Source organism: Cyprinodon tularosa, unplaced genomic scaffold, assembly GCF_016077235.1.
Source record: "Cyprinodon tularosa strain WSP-4 unplaced genomic scaffold, ASM1607723v1 ctg67, whole genome shotgun sequence".
In the NCBI taxonomy this organism is placed as follows: Eukaryota; Metazoa; Chordata; class Actinopteri; order Cyprinodontiformes; family Cyprinodontidae; genus Cyprinodon; species Cyprinodon tularosa.
Window position 1 is genome coordinate 1341125 of NW_024039418.1, and position 20602 is coordinate 1361726.

Consider the following 20602-nt stretch of genomic DNA (forward strand, 5'->3'; position numbering starts at 1 on the left):
TAAATCTCTGAATGGCTTAGCACCTAAATACATCCCAGACTTGCTATCAGTGTATCAACCCTCCAGACCACTCAGGTCTTCTGGCTCCAGCCTGCTCTGTATACCTAGAACCAGAACTAAACACGGAGAAGCAGCATTTAGTTCCTATGCTCCACTTATCTGGAACAAACTTCCAGAAAACTGGAAAAAAAAGCCTGAGTTCCTTTAAATCAAGACTAAAAACACATTTGTTTAGGATTGCCTTCGACTGTTCTAGTTAAACAGTTCAACTAAAACATATTTTCTTTAGTCCAAATGTTTTTAATATTCTCTTTTGTTTCTGCATTTTTTATTTTATTTTATTTTTTCCTACTTGCTTTGATTCTGTTTTATCTTCCTGTATTTTAATCATGTAAAGCACTTTGCATTGTCTTTGTACTGAATTGTGCTATACAAATAAACTTGCCTTGCCTTGACAGATAGCAACAATTTTAATAATATAATAATAATAATTGAACATCATTGATCTCACAATGGAGAAATTCACTTCTGCATCTTCACCCCTCCCCTTGGGGAGAAGTGGGCTGCCACTGTGTGGCTCCCGGGGAGCAATCAGGGGTTAAGTATCTAATTTTCTTTAAAATGTCGTTGGCAACTTTCAAAGCATCTTTGGTGTAGATCTGTAACATCAGATCCACCAGGTCTGTAGTATCTGTATCTAAGTATCTCGCTCAGGTACTTCCACCCTTCTGAGAGGGCAAGCCCACTGCTCTATCCACTAGGCCAGGGGTCGGCAACCCAAACTGCTCAAAGAGCCACATTGGACCCAAAAAAAATAAAATTAAATAATCTATCTGGAGCTGCAAAAATGTAAAAGCCTTATAAAAGCCTCGTACAGCAACACAAGCTCTAAGGGCTGGATCTATCAAAGGTTTGCGTGTATAAAAACGTGAGCTATTTCACTGCGCACGCTAAAAAATGTACAAACTGATCTATCAACAGCGTGCTAAAAGGATTTGGTCTTTAAAACGTGCTAAATAGCGCCTCTTATCCATTTAGTACTTTTTCTGCAATGAATATGCAATATGGGGCGTTTACACGCAAAAGTGCGTCTTGTAGGAGGAGAACATGTAAATATATTAATTTAGCACTCGCAAAGTGATTTATCAAACCTGAAAGCAATTTTGCTAACGGTATCTGACTCTATATTTAACACGTTTCAAAAGAAGGTGCAAATGGTCTGTATGCGTAATTGCGCACACATGGCAGCGGTTATTGTCGCAAGAAGGAGACATGGAAATGAAGCAAGGAGACGCAGAGAACGCATTTTTTTCACTCCGTGTGAATATTTTTGGAATGAACGAGGAAACGATCATCAAAACATTTCGTTTATCCAGCATTGCCATTTTGGAGCTGTTGGGGGAACTCCGAATGGATTTGGAGCCAGCCACAAGGAGGACCCACGCAATACCAGATATCACAAAACTCCTTGCAACATTGCACTTTTTTGCATCTGGGATTTCCCAATCTCGTTTTTCAGAAGTGCTGTCCGACGGTCTAAATGCCATGTCGCCCTGACGCCCTAACGGAGAACCCCGACCTCTGCGCCTGTGAAGCAACATGCCAATGCTGCGGGGATGCGTACGCGCAGTAATCTCATCCACAGTCCCATTGTGAGCCATTTGGTATGTGCATTTTTCTACAGGCCAATACAAAACACCTGTTTTTTTTTTGGAGGGGGTGGGGGTATCACTGTAAGATTAAAATTTCTTAATGCACTAGTTTGCACAAACTACAAACTACTTTGCTGCAAACCACAAAACGCGCAAAACCATCATTTAAATAGGGCGTCTCCAACAGTTTTGCACCTGCCACCAGTTACGCAATCACTCATGTTAAATCACCCGCAAACCATGGTTCAGCCCCTCGCACAAAATTCCAGTTTGCGAGCGCAAATTACTGCACGCAGAATTGGATCTTGATAAATCTGGCCCTAAGTGTTTTATCCCACTATAGAAAAGGACTATATGGGCTTAAATATATAATAAGCATTCATGATTAAATGTTTATCCTGAAGCAAATGTCATGCAGTAGCCTGAGGTGACGGAGGAACAGTGAACGCTCCCATCGCGCGCCGCTTCACCACCTTCACTGCGCGGTTTAAGTTTTCTTGCAATGATGAAATTATAGAAACACAATAAAGAAATCTCTCTATGGTGGACCTGTTTCTGTTGGGAGGAGTTTATTGAGTCATGAGGAACCAAGCCACAAAATCCCACATCCTCCATCACCATCGTTCCTTGGTCTGATTAATATTTTTAGGATTTGGGGAAAAAATGGAAGAAAGTTTACATCCCTGCATCAGAGCGCTACCTGTTTGATCTGTGGACGGTTTTCTATGCTTGTAACAAAACTAGCAGCAGTGGTGGAGTTTGGAAATGCAATCCACTTCTTCAATCTATCTTTGCATTCCTCTAATTTATCCTGCAATCGCACTTTTTCTCTCCCTTCAAGCTTGGTGGTGGGCTGCATATTTAGCCTTCCCTGGAAATGCCTTTCCAAACGTTTCTTTTTTATTTGACACCCTCTCATTACAAAGCGAAAATGCAGGCAATCGTTTAGCATTGATAATGAAAGCAAATGAGTCGGCCTATTTGAATCCTCTTTTCTCATCAGCAATCTTCCTTTTTTTCCCTTTGGGATTCATATTCCGAGACACACCTGCAGCTGTGTTAGCCTGGCAATCGCGCCACGTTGGTTCCAAGTTATGATCACTGATCTCTATGGCTTTGACGCAAACTATTGTTTACATTTATTTATAATTAGTGCTGTCAATCGATTAAATTTTTTTAATCGCGATTAATCGCATTTTAATCACACATTTTTTTTCTGATTGAAAATCATTTAAATACTCTCGATGACATACAAAAAATACATACAGGCTAGGTTTGTGCCAATGTTCTTTTTTTTAAATGAAAACAGGTCACAGACACTGATTTATGCCATAGAAACATATGGCTAGAAGATGGGGAGGCATGTAGCAAAAAATAACAAATATGTAGCCAAAAAAAAGGCCCTGAAAACAGGCTGATGTAAAAGACAGTCTTTACAGTTAATACAGTCTTTTGAACAAAGACAAGCATTTTACCCTACTGCTATAAAATGTAGTACAGTTAACATTAGATGTTAATTAACCAAGATAATAATGAACAATTTTCAATCAATACATCAAAATCAATAGACCGACATCACTAGATGGAGGTAGTCTATGCTCTAGAAAGTTACTTTTCAGCCTCTTAACAAAAATGAGAACACACACACTCACACCCACACGATACCGACCTGTGGCGTACACAGACAGACAGACACACACAGCCTATGTTTTGCTATGTAACTTGTAAGTGTTACAAGTGTCACAGACACAAACATTTGCCATAACATATGGCAAGAACAGGGGGATATGTAGCAAAAACAATAACAAATATGTAGGCACAATAACAGGCCCTGAAAACAGGCTGATATTACAAACTGATTAGTCAGAAGGTAGTCTATCCTCTAGAAATTTACTTTTTCGCCTCTGAACAAAATGAAAACATACACACACAGGCCTACTGACCTGTAGCGTACACACACACACACACACACACAGATCTATTATTTCAAACTTTAAAATTAAATTTACTATTCAAGAGTGCCGTAGCAGATTCCATTTCACCTCAGTAATCTGTTTTCTCAATGTATTTTAGGTTGCTATAGGCACCAGACACTCAACTTGTTTGCTGGTGGTGAGGCTTAAAGAAAAGGCACTAGCGCCACCCAGTGTATGAGCGTCTTTTTCCCTTGAGGAGCTCCGCTCTCGAAGCCTATGAGAAATGCATAGACTGGGGGAAAATTGTACTATAAAACCACATAGCGTTAATCTCACGTTAAAAAAATTATCGCCATTAAAATGGCCTCGCGTTAACGCGATAACGCGATAATTTTGACAGCGCTATTTATAATAAAAATGTTTAAAGCATTGGAAAACATACATTTTTGTTTGCAACCTGCACACCATATTAAAACAAAACAAAAATCGATTTACATACATTTTTGAAAAACCTCCAGGGAGCCACAAGGGGGAGGCTAAAGAGCCGCAGGTTGCCGACCCCTGCACTAGGCCAACACTCCCCTTAACTTCTCTTCTTGAATTTTGAGATTAAGGTGTTGGTTTTTAATATAATTTATCTACTTCTTGTTGTCAAAGCGTTAAAATTATTTCACCGGGTTTGGGTTACTGATTTTCAATAGGACCAGGTTTGTTTTAACAGTGATTTTTTTTTTTTTAATCAACTAACTATTTTATGTTTTTTATGTTAACACTAACTTTTTTTGAAGTCAAAAATGATGCTCAGGTTATCTGTAAGAAAAGAAGAAACCAAATAAATAAAATTGAGAAAAGCAAACTGTTTAGTTAGCATCTAATAACACGCAAAAGAAAAACACTTTATTTCCCCATCTTTGTATCATCTTCCCTTTATTTGTGCTCCATTTACACTTGTGCAGGTTTTTTTAGCTAATTTCCATATTCCTCTCTTTCCATTAAGAACCGCATAACGAACTTCACTGAAAAAAGCTTCTTTTTTTAGGCATCCTGACTCAGAGGCAAATTTCAACAAATGAGAGGTCTGCTGACCGCATGCTGAGGAGAGGTAGAGGAGCAGAGAGGTTTAGGACAGCGAGCTAAGGGAGAGTCTGTTCCTTCACGCTGCAGACCTGAAGGAAGGAAGGAAAACAAAATGCTTTCATTCCCTTTCAGATGCCACAGAACAACGAACCAGAAGGACTAAACTACAATTTGGAAACTGGAAGGTTTTTGGCCGCTTAAAGCATCAGTTTGGGACTTTTGGCCTGAGGGCTGTTTGTTTCCGTTTCCCTGATTTATAAATAACAGTATATCATTGGAGAAAAAAGGCAGACCCCGCTTTGCCACAAAACCAATACAGATGTAGCCATAATTTCTATATCTTAAATATCTAGATGGGTGATTTCAAGGTAGGATGGCGTGAAGCTATATTCCTGCATTGTTAGCAGCTTTTTGCACGTCTACAGAAGCTGTAGCACCAATTGGACGGTAGAAGGAGTTAGAATTAACCTAAAACATTTAAAGGAAAATCTAAGATTATTCACATTTTTGTTTTTAATGTTTGCTAATATTTGTTCCAGTTTTTATCATTTTACTTTTTGGTTTTCCTTTTGTTTATTCTTATTTCAAAGAATATGTGTAAAGAGGTGTAAAACATTCACTGTCCCTTAAAGACTTTGCTTTTGTTTTTTTGCCAAACTAAATTTTTTCTGATCTCCAAAACATAGTGAATATTAGACAACCTGATAAAATAAAAATCATTTTAAATTGTAGTCACCAAGAGAGATCCATCCAAACTAGGGATGCATGATATAATCGTCCCCCTATCGGTATCGGCCTGTATCGGCCTTAAAACTGAATATCGGACATCGGCCACCCCACCGATATTTAACCCGATATTTGATCAGCTTCTGAGTTTCTAAAGTCTAAAAAAAAAAAACTACTTCTTCTTCTTCTTAAAAAACTTCTTTTTTAGAGACTTAGAAACATCTAAAGACGAGGGAAAAAATAAATATCACAATATCTTCATATGCTGATATATTGCCATTTAAAAACACCATATCAATCTCTTTTATTAATGAAATATTGCTATATATCATCGTTATGCTACGAAATCCCCCGAAAATTCACGAAATTTTGCCATATTTTCATATGTTGATATATTGACGCGGTATCAATCTATTTTACTAACAAAATCTCACAAGAATTTGCAAAATATCACGAGAGTTTGTAACAGAACGATGAAATTTCACGAGATTATGAAAATATATTTGAGTATATTATTTTTCAAAGTGTCAGAAATGGATAACAAAACTGCTATTTTCAATGACTACTTATTTTTGTCCAGCTTTAACATCGGTATCGATATCGGTTATCGGCTACATGAGTTTTAAAATATCGGCATATCGGATATCGGCCAAAATCCCAATATCGTGCATCCCTAATCCAAACCAAGGACAATTTCAGTTTCCACTTCCAAACATCTACAGTTCGGTCCTGGAACTTATTCCAAAGAAATTATTGATTGAATGATTTACTTTATTGATCTCTTTAGCAGGAGTATTATACAGGGTTATTGCACAGGGTATTAAACTTGTATTTATAGAGATGGGTATTTATATATGTAGCTATTGCACTGGGTATCAAATAAAAAACATTTATTGCACAGGGTATTAAATAGTAACTGCACATTATACGTTGCACCAGTTATTGCCGTAACAGTGTTGCATTGCGGAGTCTGGTTGAAGCAAGGATGAATGATCTGCGGTAGCGCTGCTTTTTACAAACATGGTGTGACTTTACCTTCACTAAAGGAGCTGATAAAAGGTGTTAATACAAATTACACAACTGCACTCAGGATTCAAATGGCCAAACATATAATCCATACACAACAAGATTTAATCAATGAATGAGTCTTTGATTTGCATCTGACTTGAAATGTGTGCAGGAGGCGGAGCTTCGATGCTGCTTAAAACATCAGCGCTCCAACTACAGTATGAGCTGAAGGTGTTGACAAAAACTTTGAAAAAACAGGAAAAAAAATACAGTTTCCTCTGATTTCATTTAAATCAAACTATGACTGATTTATAAGAAACTGGGAAAAACAATTTTAGATATTGCAAAGGAATTCTCCCAACTCTACTAAATGGGAGAAATTATTAAATTTGGTGAAAATTGAAGGGTTGTAAGCCCATCTGCTTAAGGTCAGGACAACGTATTTAAAATGGATTTAAAAAGCTGAATAGGCCAGACAGTAAGAAGAAAGTTTCCATCATTGTTTATGCTTCATCTGCATAATTCAAATCAGTGTTAGTATCACTAAATCCACTATAAGCTGTCATCTAGGTCCTTTAGAACAAAGTCCCCACGGATCAGCATACTTCTGGTCCAAATTGTACTGATTAAAGGGGGCGAATATATCTGAAGGAAACTTTTCAGGCCTTTACTCGTAAAATAATCTCAACACTTTGCATCCTAACCTGTCATTTATAAATAGATCTGGGGAAAATCCAATTAATTTGCTTAACTAGATGGGGAGTGGCAGCCTGGTGGTTAAGGCATAGACCTTGGAATCCTGAGGTTCTGAGTTCGAGCCCCGCTCCCACAGACTGCCACTCTGGGTCCCTGAGCAAAGACCTTTAACCCCACACTGCTCCCCAGGCGCCGCACAATGGCAGCCCACTGCTCCCCAACGCGATGGGTTAAATACAGAGAGTTGCTCTGTGCTTGTGACAGTGTAATGACCATTTTTTTTTAAACCTAGAAAACAAATCAGGTTGTTTAAAATTTTAAAAACTCTTAAAGGAATAGTACACCCAAATCATGATTAGCCTTCATTTTCTACTCACCCCCATGCTGAACAACACTCTGGAGTACTTTTTTGATATCTCAAATGCATCTGGAGATCTGGGAGGCTTCTTGCTGTCTGCTGACATTCAAATAATGGAGGTCTATGGCGCCCGAGGCAGAAAGGTCCATAAAAGTCCACAAAAAACGTGTCAATATTCCTCCATACTGCTCGTCCAATGTATTCCAAGTGTCCTGAGTGGGTAGCATCCATAATTTACTCGAAACGAAGTCATTTAGAATGTTTTTAGAGCATAAACAGTAGTGTATAGGATTTGCTAAAAGCGCGTTCATGAGTCTATGGAAACCGCTGCAGACCAAACCAGATGAAAGTGCGCATTCAGCGTCTGCTCTGCCGATAATGCAAGCATAGAAGAAGAAATGTGCTGTTTATCTGTGCAAAGAAAGAAATAACGAAAGAAAAATGTCTGAGGACTTCAGTGTTGAGGAAGAGCATGAGTTCTTTGCCGAGCTGAATGCGCACTTTCATCCGGTTTGGTCTGCCGCGGTTTCCGTAGACTCGTGAACGAGCTTTTAGGAAATCCTATACACTACTGTTTATGCACTAAAAACATTCTAAATGACTTCGTTTCGAGTAAATTATGGACGCTACCCACTCAGGACACTTGGAATACATTGGACGAGCAGTATGGAGGAATATTGACACGTTTTTTGTGGACTTTTATGGACCTTTCTGCCTCGGGCGCCATAGACCTCCATTATTTGAATGTCAGCAGACAGCAAGAAGCCTCCCAGATCTCCAGATGCATTTGAGATATCAAAAAAGTACTCCAGAGTGTTGTTCAGCATGGGGGTGAGTAGAAAATGAAGGCTAATCATGTTTTGGGTGTACTATTCCTTTAAGTAGAATGTGTGGCCTTCCTTTCTTAGATTAATAAATCATATAATCACTACCATCCATCCATCCTTGAGTGTTCTGTAATTCTTTCAAATTAATTAAGACGCTGGTTTACTTAGTGTCTATTTAAGCTGTACTTTCTGTGGGTAAAGTATTTCAATTTGTTGTTATATGCTACTAATGCAGCAAAAATCCCAGATAGAGATAAAAAGCTCTACAGATGTTATTGGGGAAGATTTAACTAAAACTAGAGAAAATCTAACTGCAGATCTGTTGGAAATGAAGTTTTTCATTGCTTCCCGTTTTCCTGCTCTATGCTAAGAATGCTGCTACACCACAGTCCAGCATGTTGTCCCTGCAGGGAGAGGAAGCTCAAAGCGTGCCTAAAGCTGAAGGGCTGGGGGGGGGGGGGGGGGGGGGGGGGGGGGGTGAAGGGAATTGAGTTTGTGTTGGGGGGGGGGGGGGGGGGGTGCTTCTGGCTGGCTGGCTGGGCCCCGCCGGGATCCCACCGTCTCTGCACAATGAAACATAGATAGGGCTGTCAGCACTCGTGATACAGTCCTTAGATATAAACAGGCATTCTTACACCCCATCCCCCCCCACGTCTTCTTAGACACACACACATTTTGAGTGCATCCCATCTCATTGTTAGCTTCTCCTTTCTGCTGTATGAATGCCAACCCATACATCCTGGAGATCCTAATGCATTAAAGCTTTCATGCTGTTCACTCAACTCAACCGTTTTCCGGTGCAGCATGCATCAACTGCTCTGTGCACTGAAAAGAAATGTTGTCCACTTCTATATATAATACAGTATAATCCATGGGTGTCAAGCTGCTGGTTTTAGCTGAACGGACAATCTGTCTGATGTTGGGACTATTTCCTCTACTAACACCAGTTGGGACTTTTTTCTATAGCTTTCAATGAGATAAAAGAAACTGTGTGCTTAAGATTAGGAGCAGGAGCTTTGCTCTCAGGTGGTGGGAACAGAGGCTGCATGTTGGAGGTGCAACCGATAGGAGTACAGCCAGACCTGTTGCAGCAAACTAAGGCCCCGTCCACACGAATTCAAAACGAACACGAAACGCTGATATTTTCCAAAACGTTTGTCGTAAAGACGGAGACGTAAAATAAATGTTATCGTCCACACGAATACATGAAAACGCTGCAAAATGTATGCAAGGCCTGTAAGTGGAGCTGTGGTGCCAAAGCAAAAATAAGCGACGAAATGTTGGGCATGCGCACTAATATTTATACATGGTTGCCCTGCGGGTCCATTTTCGTGGTTAAGTCAAATTCAGGTGCTGAACTATGTGGTCGATATTGCTCTGTTCTTCCTGGAGATATTCCAGAAGAAGAAGATTCTGTTGTAAGCCCGACAGCAGGGTGAGTAGCATGAGCAGCAACCATTCAACACAGTACGGCGCCATTGTTGTTGTGATACTGTGTCGCGCATGCGTGTTTAGAGGCGACGCTATGACGCATGCGTGTAAGAAAAAAAATGCGGTTAGAGCTTAAAGATGGAAACGCGAAAACGGCGTTTCAAAATCTTCCCACTCTGAAGGCTGAATAAAAAAAAAGATCGTTTACAGACCCCCGAAACGCTGGCTTCGTATGGATCAGAGGCTGGTTTGGTGAAAAATGTGTGCGTTTGGGGCCAGGGTTCGGCTTCGTGTGGACGGGGCCTAAGAGTGAACACTTTTCTAGTTTTAGACACAACTAGGTTGCATTTATATGGGAGAATTATCCTGCCATAATGCAAGCGCACATAATTTCAATTTGAGAAAAGAATTTCATCTTCTTGCACTCAAAACTTATAATGCTCACACTCAAAACATGCGCTCTCTCTCAAATATTTTCTCTTCTCTCTCAAATCTTTGTTTCTTCTCTCAGATTTAATGCTTCTTGCACAGATATTTTCTCCTCTCGCTTGCCTCCTTCTCTTCGCGCACAAACCGCGCTCTGCTCGAGTCTCAGATACGCTCGCAAACCCGTAGGCTCTGCTTGCGGATCGTCGCCTAGCAATCTTTCCAGACAATAGAACGACAGCCTCAGAAAGGGTGCGCTTGTTTAACCCTACTGAGTGTGCCTGTGATAAACCTTACCGACAATAAAATGGCTTTTTAATTTAAAAGCTATTAAAATAAGAAGCTGAAAAACAACAACAATCAGGAAAGTTAAAAAAAGGAAATAATAAAGGGCGATTCAAGAATCACCAATGAAAAGTCACTTTCTGCTGGAGGCAGAATTAGCATCTGCTCTGACTAGCAAACTTTTTTTTTTTCTGACGAGCAACTCTGAGGCGGGAGTTTTCTGTTCACATCACGTCACGTCTGAAAATGGATCAACTGCAAGACTCTAAAGTAAGCAGCCTACTTTTCCCAAGACTGAACTTTGCTGAATCGAGCCACAAAACTACTGTAAATAGCAGCTTCAGCTGACGTTCTTATAAGTGGCGTAGTAGCACAGGCACACTCAGTAGGGTTAAACAAGCGCACCCTTTCTGAGGCTGTCGTTCTATTGGCTGGAAAGGTTGCTAGGCGACGATCCAACTGCAATCCGAGAGAGAGCAAAAAAATCTGCAAGCAGAGCCTACGGGTTTGCGAGCGTATCTGAGACTCGAGCAGAGCACGGTTTGTGCGCGAAGAGAAGGAGGCAAGCGAGAGGAGGAAATATCTGCAAGAAGCATTAAGTCTGAGAGAAGAAACACAGATTTGAGAGAGAAGAGAAAATATTTGAGAGAGAGCGCATGTTTTGATCATTATAAGTTTTGCGTTTTTATGTGCTCTTGCATTATGGCAATATAATTCTCCCATACATTAATGTTCTTACCTTTGGTGAAACCGGACAGCTATGAAATAAAACTCAAACATTTAGAGAAATGTTAACATGAACTTTAATTTGCAGAGTAGAATCATGCTGGTGCCCATGTGTGTACTTTCTGTGACCCTGCGCTGCATATCCCTGCTTTGTAGTAAATCAAGCTAGTTCCAGTTCTCCCAGACAGAGGCCTGCATGCTGTAGGAGAACCCATTTATTCAAAGCTCCTGCAACTCTTTACTTTAACGCAATTCCGCCTGGTTTGCTCCTTTGCATGCTGCATTGGCTCCTAAATGGACACACTTTGAAAAATGCATACCATAAAGTGCACTGTCTAGACTAGATACATGTTACTCTTAGGCTGAAAAATCAAAGATCTTTGTGCTGAAAAATGCATAACAGGAGACATCAGCTGCTGCAGCGGCCATGCAGACTAACAAGGCTCAGAGTATTTCTTCCTTTCGGTCAGCCGGCTCCAGTTACATTTTCTCCTCTATGTTTGTTATAATTCTCGCTTTCTGAAATCAGAAGGTCATTTCTATTCAGAAATATTATTATTAAATAAATCTGACAGAGAATCCTTGGAGGGAGCAACAGATTAGTGTGATGGCATGGAGGCCTTCCATCCAAAAGACTCTTAGGATCTCCCAAAAGTACCAAATCTGCTCAGATTTCTGTAATACCAGTACAGGTTATTCCAATATTCATTAAGACTATTACTTTTTTATTTTGCTGCTCTTTAAGTATTTTTTAAGTTAAGTATTCTTAATAAACAGTTTCAGAATTTGCACAAATATCTATTATTATTGGGTGATATTGATCCTAGAGAGTTTTCAGGGGTTGTTTCCTCTTTTTAAATTGGGCTGAAATTTTCATTCTTCGGTGACAGAATAAATACAAAGACAACTCATCCAACAGCAACCATTGTCAATGATTTTAACACGACGTAAAAGATGAAATGGCAGAGAGTTTCTGAGTGTTTCTTTGTGTTGCTGAATTTTTCCTATTTAAGGAGGAAAAAACGGGAGAAAAAGGATAAATTACAGAGCGGGTTGAGGAGGGAGATGAAGACAGAGTGAGCAGAGTGGCGGCAGACCACAGCGAGCAGTACAACCAGGGAGCACATGTGCGTCTGTGTGTGCACCTATAATAAAACTGCCCAAAAAAATGTTGGCAACATTAGACGCAGTGCCACATCTCCCACAAGCAAGGACACAGAAAGACAAGCTGTGACCCACACGCAGTCTGAGTACTTACTAGGCCGGGCAGGGCTGCGTGTTGCAGAGATGGGAGCCCAGTGTGGGTCTGGTGTGGGGATTACACATGCTGGAGTTGACCTGGGTGCGCTGGTCCTGCAGACAGATGGCCTTTGAAGAGATGCGACCTGAAAAATTGAGAGCAAGCGAATCTTTATGAGAATTTTCATGCATCTTGATGAGGCATCTTAAAGGAATAGTACACCCAAAACATGATTAGCCTTCATTTTCTACTCACCCCCATGCTGAACAACACTCTGGAGTACTTTTTTGATATCTCAAATGCATCTGGAGATCTGGGAGGCTTCTTGCTGTCTGCTGACATTCAAATAATGGAGGTCTATGGCGCCCGAGGCAGAAAGGTCCATAAAAGTCCACAAAAAACGTGTCAATATTCCTCCATACTGGTCGTCCAATGTATTCCAAGTGTCCTGAGTGGGTAGCATCCAGAATTTACTCGAAACGAAGTCATTCAGAATGTTTTTAGAGCATAAACAGTAGTGTATAGGATTTCCTGAAAGCGCGCACATGCGCGATCACGACGCTACGGAAGCCGGCAGACCAAACCAGATGAAAGTGCGCATTCAGCGTCTGCTCTGCCGATAATGCAAGCGTAGAAGAAGAAATGTGCTGTTTACCTGTGCAAAGAAAGAAACAACGAAAGAAAAATGTCTGAGGACTTCAGTGTTGAGGAAGAGCATGAGTTCTTTGCTGAGCTGAATGCGCACTTTCATCTGGTTTGGTCTGCCGGCTTCCGTAGCGTCGTGATCTCGCATGTGCGCGCTTTCAGGAAATCCTATACACTACTGTTTATGCTCTAAAAACATTCTAAATGACTTCGTTTCGAGTAAATTCTGGATGCTACCCACTCAGGACACTTGGAATACATTGGACGAGCAGTATGGAGGAATATTGAAACGTTTTTTGTGGACTTTTATGGACCTTTCTGCCTCGGGCGCTGGGCACCTCCATTATTTGAATGTCAGCAGACAGCAAGAAGCCTCCCAGATCTCCAGATGCATTTGAGATATCAAAAAAGTACTCCAGAGTGTTGTTCAGCATGGGGGTGAGTAGAAAATGAAGGCTAATCATGTTTTGGGTGTACTATTCCTTTAAAGCCTCGTGAGACCATCCTGATCTCGCGAGCTTTCAAGGTTTCACTCGCAGATCAGTCTGGAGACTCTCCATTGAAGACAATTTGGAGCCGTTCACCAAACGAACGTCCAATCAGCGTTGGCTTTGAGGCGGGTTGAGGTGTGACGAAACGAGAAGCGCGACAGTTCAGTCTAAAGAACATGGCGGCTTCAGCCGATGAAACTAGCGTTAGCGTGGCTATCGAGCAAGTTTTATCGGAATTACAGAGTATTTCTTCAATGAAAGAAGAGCAAAACACTGCTCTGGAGGCTTTTCTCAGAGGAAAAGATGTTTTTGCTCTTCTCCAGACTGGTTTCGGCAAGAGTTTGATCTATCAATTGGCTCCTCTTCGTTGTCCCTCTGTTAGTACGTCATATGCTTCGTTGATCTGATTGGTTTATTTGGCCCGTCTATCACCAACATAGGCCAATTAGCTAACCAGTATTTTCGCCCCTTCCCAAAATTACTTCAACGGAAGGTTTCCAGACGGATATGCGGAGCAAATCCATCTGGCGGAGTCCGGTTAGCATCTTAATCTTTTTTTGTTTCTCTACAAATGCGACTACATTTAAGACAATACAGAAGAATATTTAATTTCCCGCATCTCCTGCGTTTGAGTGGGTCAAGTTAGAAAAAAATTTAGTAAAGATTTTCTTTTCCTACATGCAAGGAAAGCACAGCTGTAATCATTGTCCAGGCTCATCACCCAGCTGTGCATGACATTCTTAAAACAGAACAGGTAAAAGGTTTAAATGCAAAATATGATGAAAGAAGAAACAAGAAAAACAGTTACAACAAACAGTTAAAGCCTTATAACTGTGTGAGGCCTTTGGCAGGTGATTCTCAGAGTGTCAGGACTCCAGTCTGTGTGTTTGTGTTTTTTTTGTGTCACCCTTCCTCCACCAGGAGGCGCCTGGTTCTGGTCCGTCTCCTCACACACCTGATGTTGGTTGCCTCGTTAAGCTGCTCTTAAGCTGTTGACTGCCACTACCTCGACACCAGAGTGTTTGCCAGTTTTGGGTACTCTAGCCAAGCTGAGTTTTTGCTGAGTAAAACTGAGTTCTTCTCTACCTGAGTTTAAACATTGTTTTTTGTTTTTGCCTCTCGGCAGGAAGTCATCCTGCAAACTGGATCTTTCGGACCTTCACTCCCTGGAAGGGATCAACTGAGCCTCAAACTGAGCTTTTTTCTTGAACGATTTCTTGGTGATATGTCAAGAAATTTGATATAAAACCGTGGGTCCCCTAAAGGAGCCCATATAAGGTCAGCCTTACCTCCAGCACAGGGGGCCGAGCAGTCCGAGCGCACCACACCCCAGCTGTAGTCGGGTTTCCTCTCGGTGCGAGGCAGAGTGTACTCCCAAACCACACCAGGGTTCTTTCCCTGAAGTAGAATCTGTCAGGATAGAAAATGGACAGAAACATTTCAGCACATGAAGACACCTAATAGAACGGAACAAAAATGATGATTTAAAAAAAGCTGTTAGGATCTGAGCTGGTCCTGCACCGTGGTGCAGTTTGTTACACTGCTGCCTTGCAGCAAGAAGGATCCAGCTTCGATTCCCGGCCCATTTTCATTCTCCATAGTGTTTGCATGTATGTGTGCATGCATGGATTCTCTTTGGGTACTGTGGCTTCCCCCCCACGGTCCAAAAACATGCCTGTTAGCTTAATGGCTTCCTAAATTGATCTTAGGTGTGAATGTGTGTGTGTGCATGGATGTTCAGGGTGTACCCAGCCTTTTACCCATAGACTGCCAGAGATAGACACGGCCACAGCACAAGATCGATTAATGGATAATGTAACTAAACACCACATTTATAACAATTGCACCCAGTGGTAGAACTCTAAAATCCACAAATCTCTCAGGTAACCTGCAGCGGGGTTCTATTATTCCACTTTAGCTGCTCAGGGTCGCCTTTCCTTCACACCATCAGACTGTCATGATCTGGTCTGTTTGCTCGTCCCTAATTAGTCATTCCTGTCGTTTTCCCTCCCTGCCTCAATTATAATTTATTCCTCTCACCTGTTTCCTCTGGTTTAAATTCAGTTCAGCCTGAGCATTCAGTGCCAGATAATTTCTTGTCTTTCTGTCAGTCTGTCTGTTCAGTTTTAGTTCATGGTTCATGTCCTGGATCCTAGCAGCCAGTGGAAAGAGGGTTTTTCTTTGTCTCGTCTCCTGATCGTCCACTGTTCCTCCCCCGCGGAGTCCTCTGGAATTTGACTCAATATGTGGGGAGGTTCAGTTTTTATCCAGTAAGCCTGGCTCCAGGGAGGAGACCAGTATAAAGTCCTGCTTCAAGTTCCGGTTCCAGGTCCTGTCTCGGCTACCCTCTTCCACTGAGCCTGCTCATCTGCACCTGATCCTGTCTGCTCCTGTGCGTGACCACCTGGTCACTCTTCAGAACTCTGTCAGACTCTGAATCTGTCCCGGAGCTCTGTAATAGCTTGGAAGCCTGGATCTTGTTCCTGCCTGATCTGTATCCCTGATCAGGATCGGCTGCAGCACCGGGGACACTCTGGGTGACGCGAGCCCATCGGCTGGATCGCAACCCCCTCTGAGGGCATGGACTGAACTGTTCAACCAGAGAGTGTCTGAGATTGGGTGGTGCCCCGCCTCCCTCCTGCAGCGTCCGCGAGCCTCCACTTCAGTTTTTGTTTTATTTTAATTAAACCTTTTTTGAACTTTCCTACTGACTGTCTCTCCTTGAATACTGGGTCCTTCTGTCCGCGTTTCATGTCACAGACGAACTGACTATCTGTTCAGATCACATAAAGCAGCCAGTAGATCCCTCACACCAGCAACTTCCCTGTTCTGTGTAATGTGTTTATTTATCTATTCATTAAAGGAGGGGACTAAAACCAAAATTACAGCATAGACTATCTTTGATTTAAGATATCTCTTCATTTTAGCTCCTTGGATCTTATCTCATCTTTAAAAAATCACAGCAACCAGATTCTAAGGGTTAAAGCAGCGCACTTCAGGTGGGCTGATGATAACAACACCAAATCGCTATGGGATATTTTTTCTTTGTCAAAAATGCTTAAGAAATAAAAAATAAGATTACTAGGATCAACACAAAAATCACATAAATCAAACAGCTTTTCGTTATTTCTAAAAAAAAAAAAATTGACTTATGATCACCTGAACTAAATGGAAATCTAAATAAGTCATTTTTGCTCAAATTAAGTGCAGTTTTTCTTGAATTAAGGAGGTAAATGAGACACTTTGCCAATGGAACAAGACAATTTACACTTAAAATAAGAAAAAACAATTGCTTTGTCTTATTTCAAGTGTATATCATCTAATTATCTCATTTTAGGAGTAAAAATACTCATTCCATTGGCAGATCATCTTATTTGCCTGCTCAAATTAAGGGTGAATACACCTCATTTAAGACATTTTTTACTTATTTCTAGATGTTTTTTGCAGTGAAGCTAATTTCCTGGCCCCATCCAGGCTCAACAGAGCTGAGCGATTCGTCCGACTCAGTCAGCCTCGGCTCACTGCCAGACCGAGGTCCAAAGGACAAATGTTTATCTACTGGGAAACAACAAGCTTTACCAGCAGCACACTTCCACAAACAAACACTGAGTTAGCTTGAGCAGAAACCTGTGGCAGTAGATATAATTCTGGTCAGTCCTTCTCACCAGTGGCACTCATGATTCAAAGTTTTAAATGTTTTGCTTGTGTTTTTTTTCTTCTTCTTGCAAATGTTCTGCTTTACTAGCAGAAATGTAGTCAATAAACAGAGCATGTTGTCAAAATTCCTGTTAATTAAATAATGCACTGAAGAAAAAGAATATTCTAAGTTAGAAAAAACTGAGGAAGGCTTCCATTTTGTTTTGTAAATAAACCTTAAAAGCTACGTAGAAAGGTTCCTAACACCAAAGTTACTTCTCCTTTTTTAACTTCATAGGTCTTCATTTTCTGTTGCTCAAAATGTCTGCAACACACATTTTTGAGGCAGTCTTCGCATGAAAACTGTTTTAAGTTCTGGTTACCAGTAATGTTTTCAAAAACTGGTGACCTGACCTTCAACCAGTCCCTAAAAACAATAAAAAATATAAATAAACAAGTCCCTAAAAACTGTATTCAAGTAAGATTAGTGCTACTTCATCATCATTTTTCTCAAGTAAGAGTAAAAAGAGTGAAGGAGGATATGAGGCGTTGATGCCAGAATAGTTTATGCAGCTAACCTCTACACACTCAAAGAGCTTTTTAGGCTGGTATTAATAAACTTTATCTTTCCTTTGTATGCTCACATCCCAAAAAAACAAAACAGAACATGAGAAATCCATTTTCTCTGATATGAAACAGTTTACAGAAATATATTACATTCATCTGATCTATCTAATTATACTGCATAACAGACTATCCTCAATGGGCCAGACCCATGTGATACAAATACAGGTTAATTGTTTTATTTCATTAAATGACCGCAGCATGTCAGGTACTATCTAAGAGAAAAAAATAATCGCTACAAAGGAGAACAGTAATAAAATTGTATAGAGATGATTCTGGTGACTCTGCTTATATGTTTCGAAGATGATCAGACTGAAGTTTACTGGGGTTGAGTAGATAGAGCCTTTAGCACAAGGCTAACCAAAATGCCTGTGATTCAGATAAATCTGTAAATATGCTGTTAGCAGGGTTCCTACAGCATAAAGCAAGTTAAATTCAAGACTTTTTAAGACTTTTTAATGCCACTTGAAATAAAAATTTAAGACCAAATTCAAAAGAAACACAAGAAAAACCCGCTTGCGACAACTTAACCCAAAGGTTTATTTTAACATAAACCGCTGCACTAATGTTTCAAATTTGGAAAAGCTTCCCATACAGGAAGAAAGCTAAAAACACACAAATGACAGATATATTTGAACAATTATTTAACTAATTTCCCAAACTTTGTTTTGGCAGGGAACAAAACAAATCAGTTTTAAAGCCCCAACATAACCAGTGCTAAGTCTTTTTTGCAGCTATTTTTCTTTGTATGGTTTTCTTAGTATGTTTGATTTGGTGATAAGTGGAGGCGTTGCAGAGACAAGGGTGGAACTAAACTGAGAAATACCGGCTGTTTCTCTGTAACTCCATTTTGACGCTTTGCGTTTCGCGCTTCGCATGTGCGACTCCACTGCCTTAATTCCCATCGTTCTGAGCTTGAATGACTTCTTGCACTAAATCCACTGAGCCTCATGTATGTTCCCTGGTTTTAGCCATGGAGAAAACTCTTGGCTGGAGACTATTTTGGTTACATTTACACTTGCTCATATTTTCCAGACAAAAAGTTAATGGTGCATCTCCTAATGTCCCGGCAGCAACAACGCTTTTATTGGTTCCGCTATCGGGACGGAACCAATAATGGCGAGCCGTTATTTTTTTTTTAATAAAAAAAAAAATGTCAATTTTAATGTTTTATTTAGATTACAAAAATAAATCGTGATAAAAATTATCCTATTTATGATGTTTTAAAAATTAAGACTACGAAAGACTGATTTAAGACATTTTAATACCAATTAAGGCCTTAGTTTTATTTTGAAGAATTCAATGCCTTTTAAGACTTTTTAAGAACCCGCGGGAACCCTGCGTTAGAGACCCATTTGAAAACATGTGCAACAAATTAATAAAGGCTATTAATGTTCCCTGCAAATAATCAAGCAAAAAGAAAAAAATCACAAAGCTAAAAAAAAAACTTTAAAATCTAAAAAAAAAAAAGTTATTTTAGGTGTAAGATCAGAATGAATGCAAGACTGGTGCTAATCTGTGCAAACTGCACGGCGACGGCAGACGGCAGAGTCGTGATTTTCACACATCATCGAGTCACTCCAGAGGACGAGGAATTACAATCTGCTGGGTGCAGATATCAGGCTCACTAAGTTGTGTTTTAGACTGGCACGACCTCGTCCTGCCAAAGCACAAGAATTTCAATTCCAGGAGGGAATAATCCCGCTTAGCGTCTACGGAGACATCCGGAAGCAGCCATATGTTACACCGCCTCCCCCTTCCCCCTCTGCTCAACCAGCTGAGCAGCTGTCCAGATGTGAGCACCTTGTCACAGCTCACACTCCTCAACATGTGTTTTAGAGCTGAATAAGGACCTGTGAGTGATCCATGATCCCCCTCCCCCGCCGCCTTCCTCTTTTTTTAATTACAGGGACTAACAGGCCTAAAGCTGAATGTTTGAAGCAGATGAAGATCTGCATTAGGAAGAACTTTACAGTTCAAGATCATGTTCTCTGACCTTAACGCCACACATCCAAAGAGTTCAGTTGCCAAAATCTTAATCTTTTAATCTCCTCTTCCATCAGTCTGTTCTTATCTCTGTATCAACCTCTGTCTCCTCTTCTGTAATTACTGGATGTACTGATAGAGATTATGCTGACATCATCTGAAACTCAGCACTGTAATCTCTGAGTGCTCCACTGGACTCATTTTGACTGAGACTCAGAGTCAAAATATAGTGGAGTTTAATACTTATAAAACATTTTCCTCATTTAAACCGTCTGGCAATATATTTTGAATAAACTTGAATTCAGAACAGAAGCAGTGAAGATTTTATAGCAAGTCTCAATTTCAGAGAGTGTATAATGTCTGCCCAAATATTCATACTTTTTTCTTTCTAGAGGTGAAAATCCTGAAAAATGTGGCCAGTGTGTGTTTCACCCCTAATGACTGGATGGCGGGGGGGCTTAGTGGTTATAAAATCGCAAACAAAATGCCTACTTACTGTGCTAATTTGAAAAAAATCATACGTGAAATTTAGTGCCTCTTAATTGTAATATTTAAAGATCAGGCCCTTGTTATATTTTCCTTGTTGTGTTTCACCTGTATTTAATTTAAATTGAGGTCACTTCCTAGAGGGAATGATTGAAATAAAAGCTAGTTTTGTCAGGACTTCTGTCTGTGTGTTTGTTTTTGTGTTTGTCTCCCTTCCACCAGCAGGAGGCGCCTGTTCCGGTTCGCCTCCTCACACACCTGCTGATGGTTACCTCGTTAATGGAGTGTTCTTAAGCTGCTGATTGCCACTACCTCGACTCCAGAGTGTTTGCCAGTTTTTGGTAGTCTAGCCAAGCTGAGTTTTCT

At 40.5% G+C, this 20602-nt stretch overlaps 1 protein-coding gene across 2 annotated transcripts in view; it reads right to left on the reverse strand.

The window, feature by feature from the left end:
* The window catches only part of adamts18 (ADAM metallopeptidase with thrombospondin type 1 motif, 18), a 127884-nt gene that overhangs the window by 26131 nt on the left and 81151 nt on the right, over nt 1-20602 (reverse strand). For both annotated transcript variants that reach the window (XM_038267332.1, XM_038267333.1), the window contains 2 exons: nt 14794-14914; nt 12387-12513 (listed from right to left, as the gene is read on the reverse strand). In XM_038267332.1, coding sequence (XP_038123260.1) covers nt 12387-12513; nt 14794-14914 — 248 coding nt within the window. The remainder of the gene's footprint in view (nt 1-12386; nt 12514-14793; nt 14915-20602) is intronic.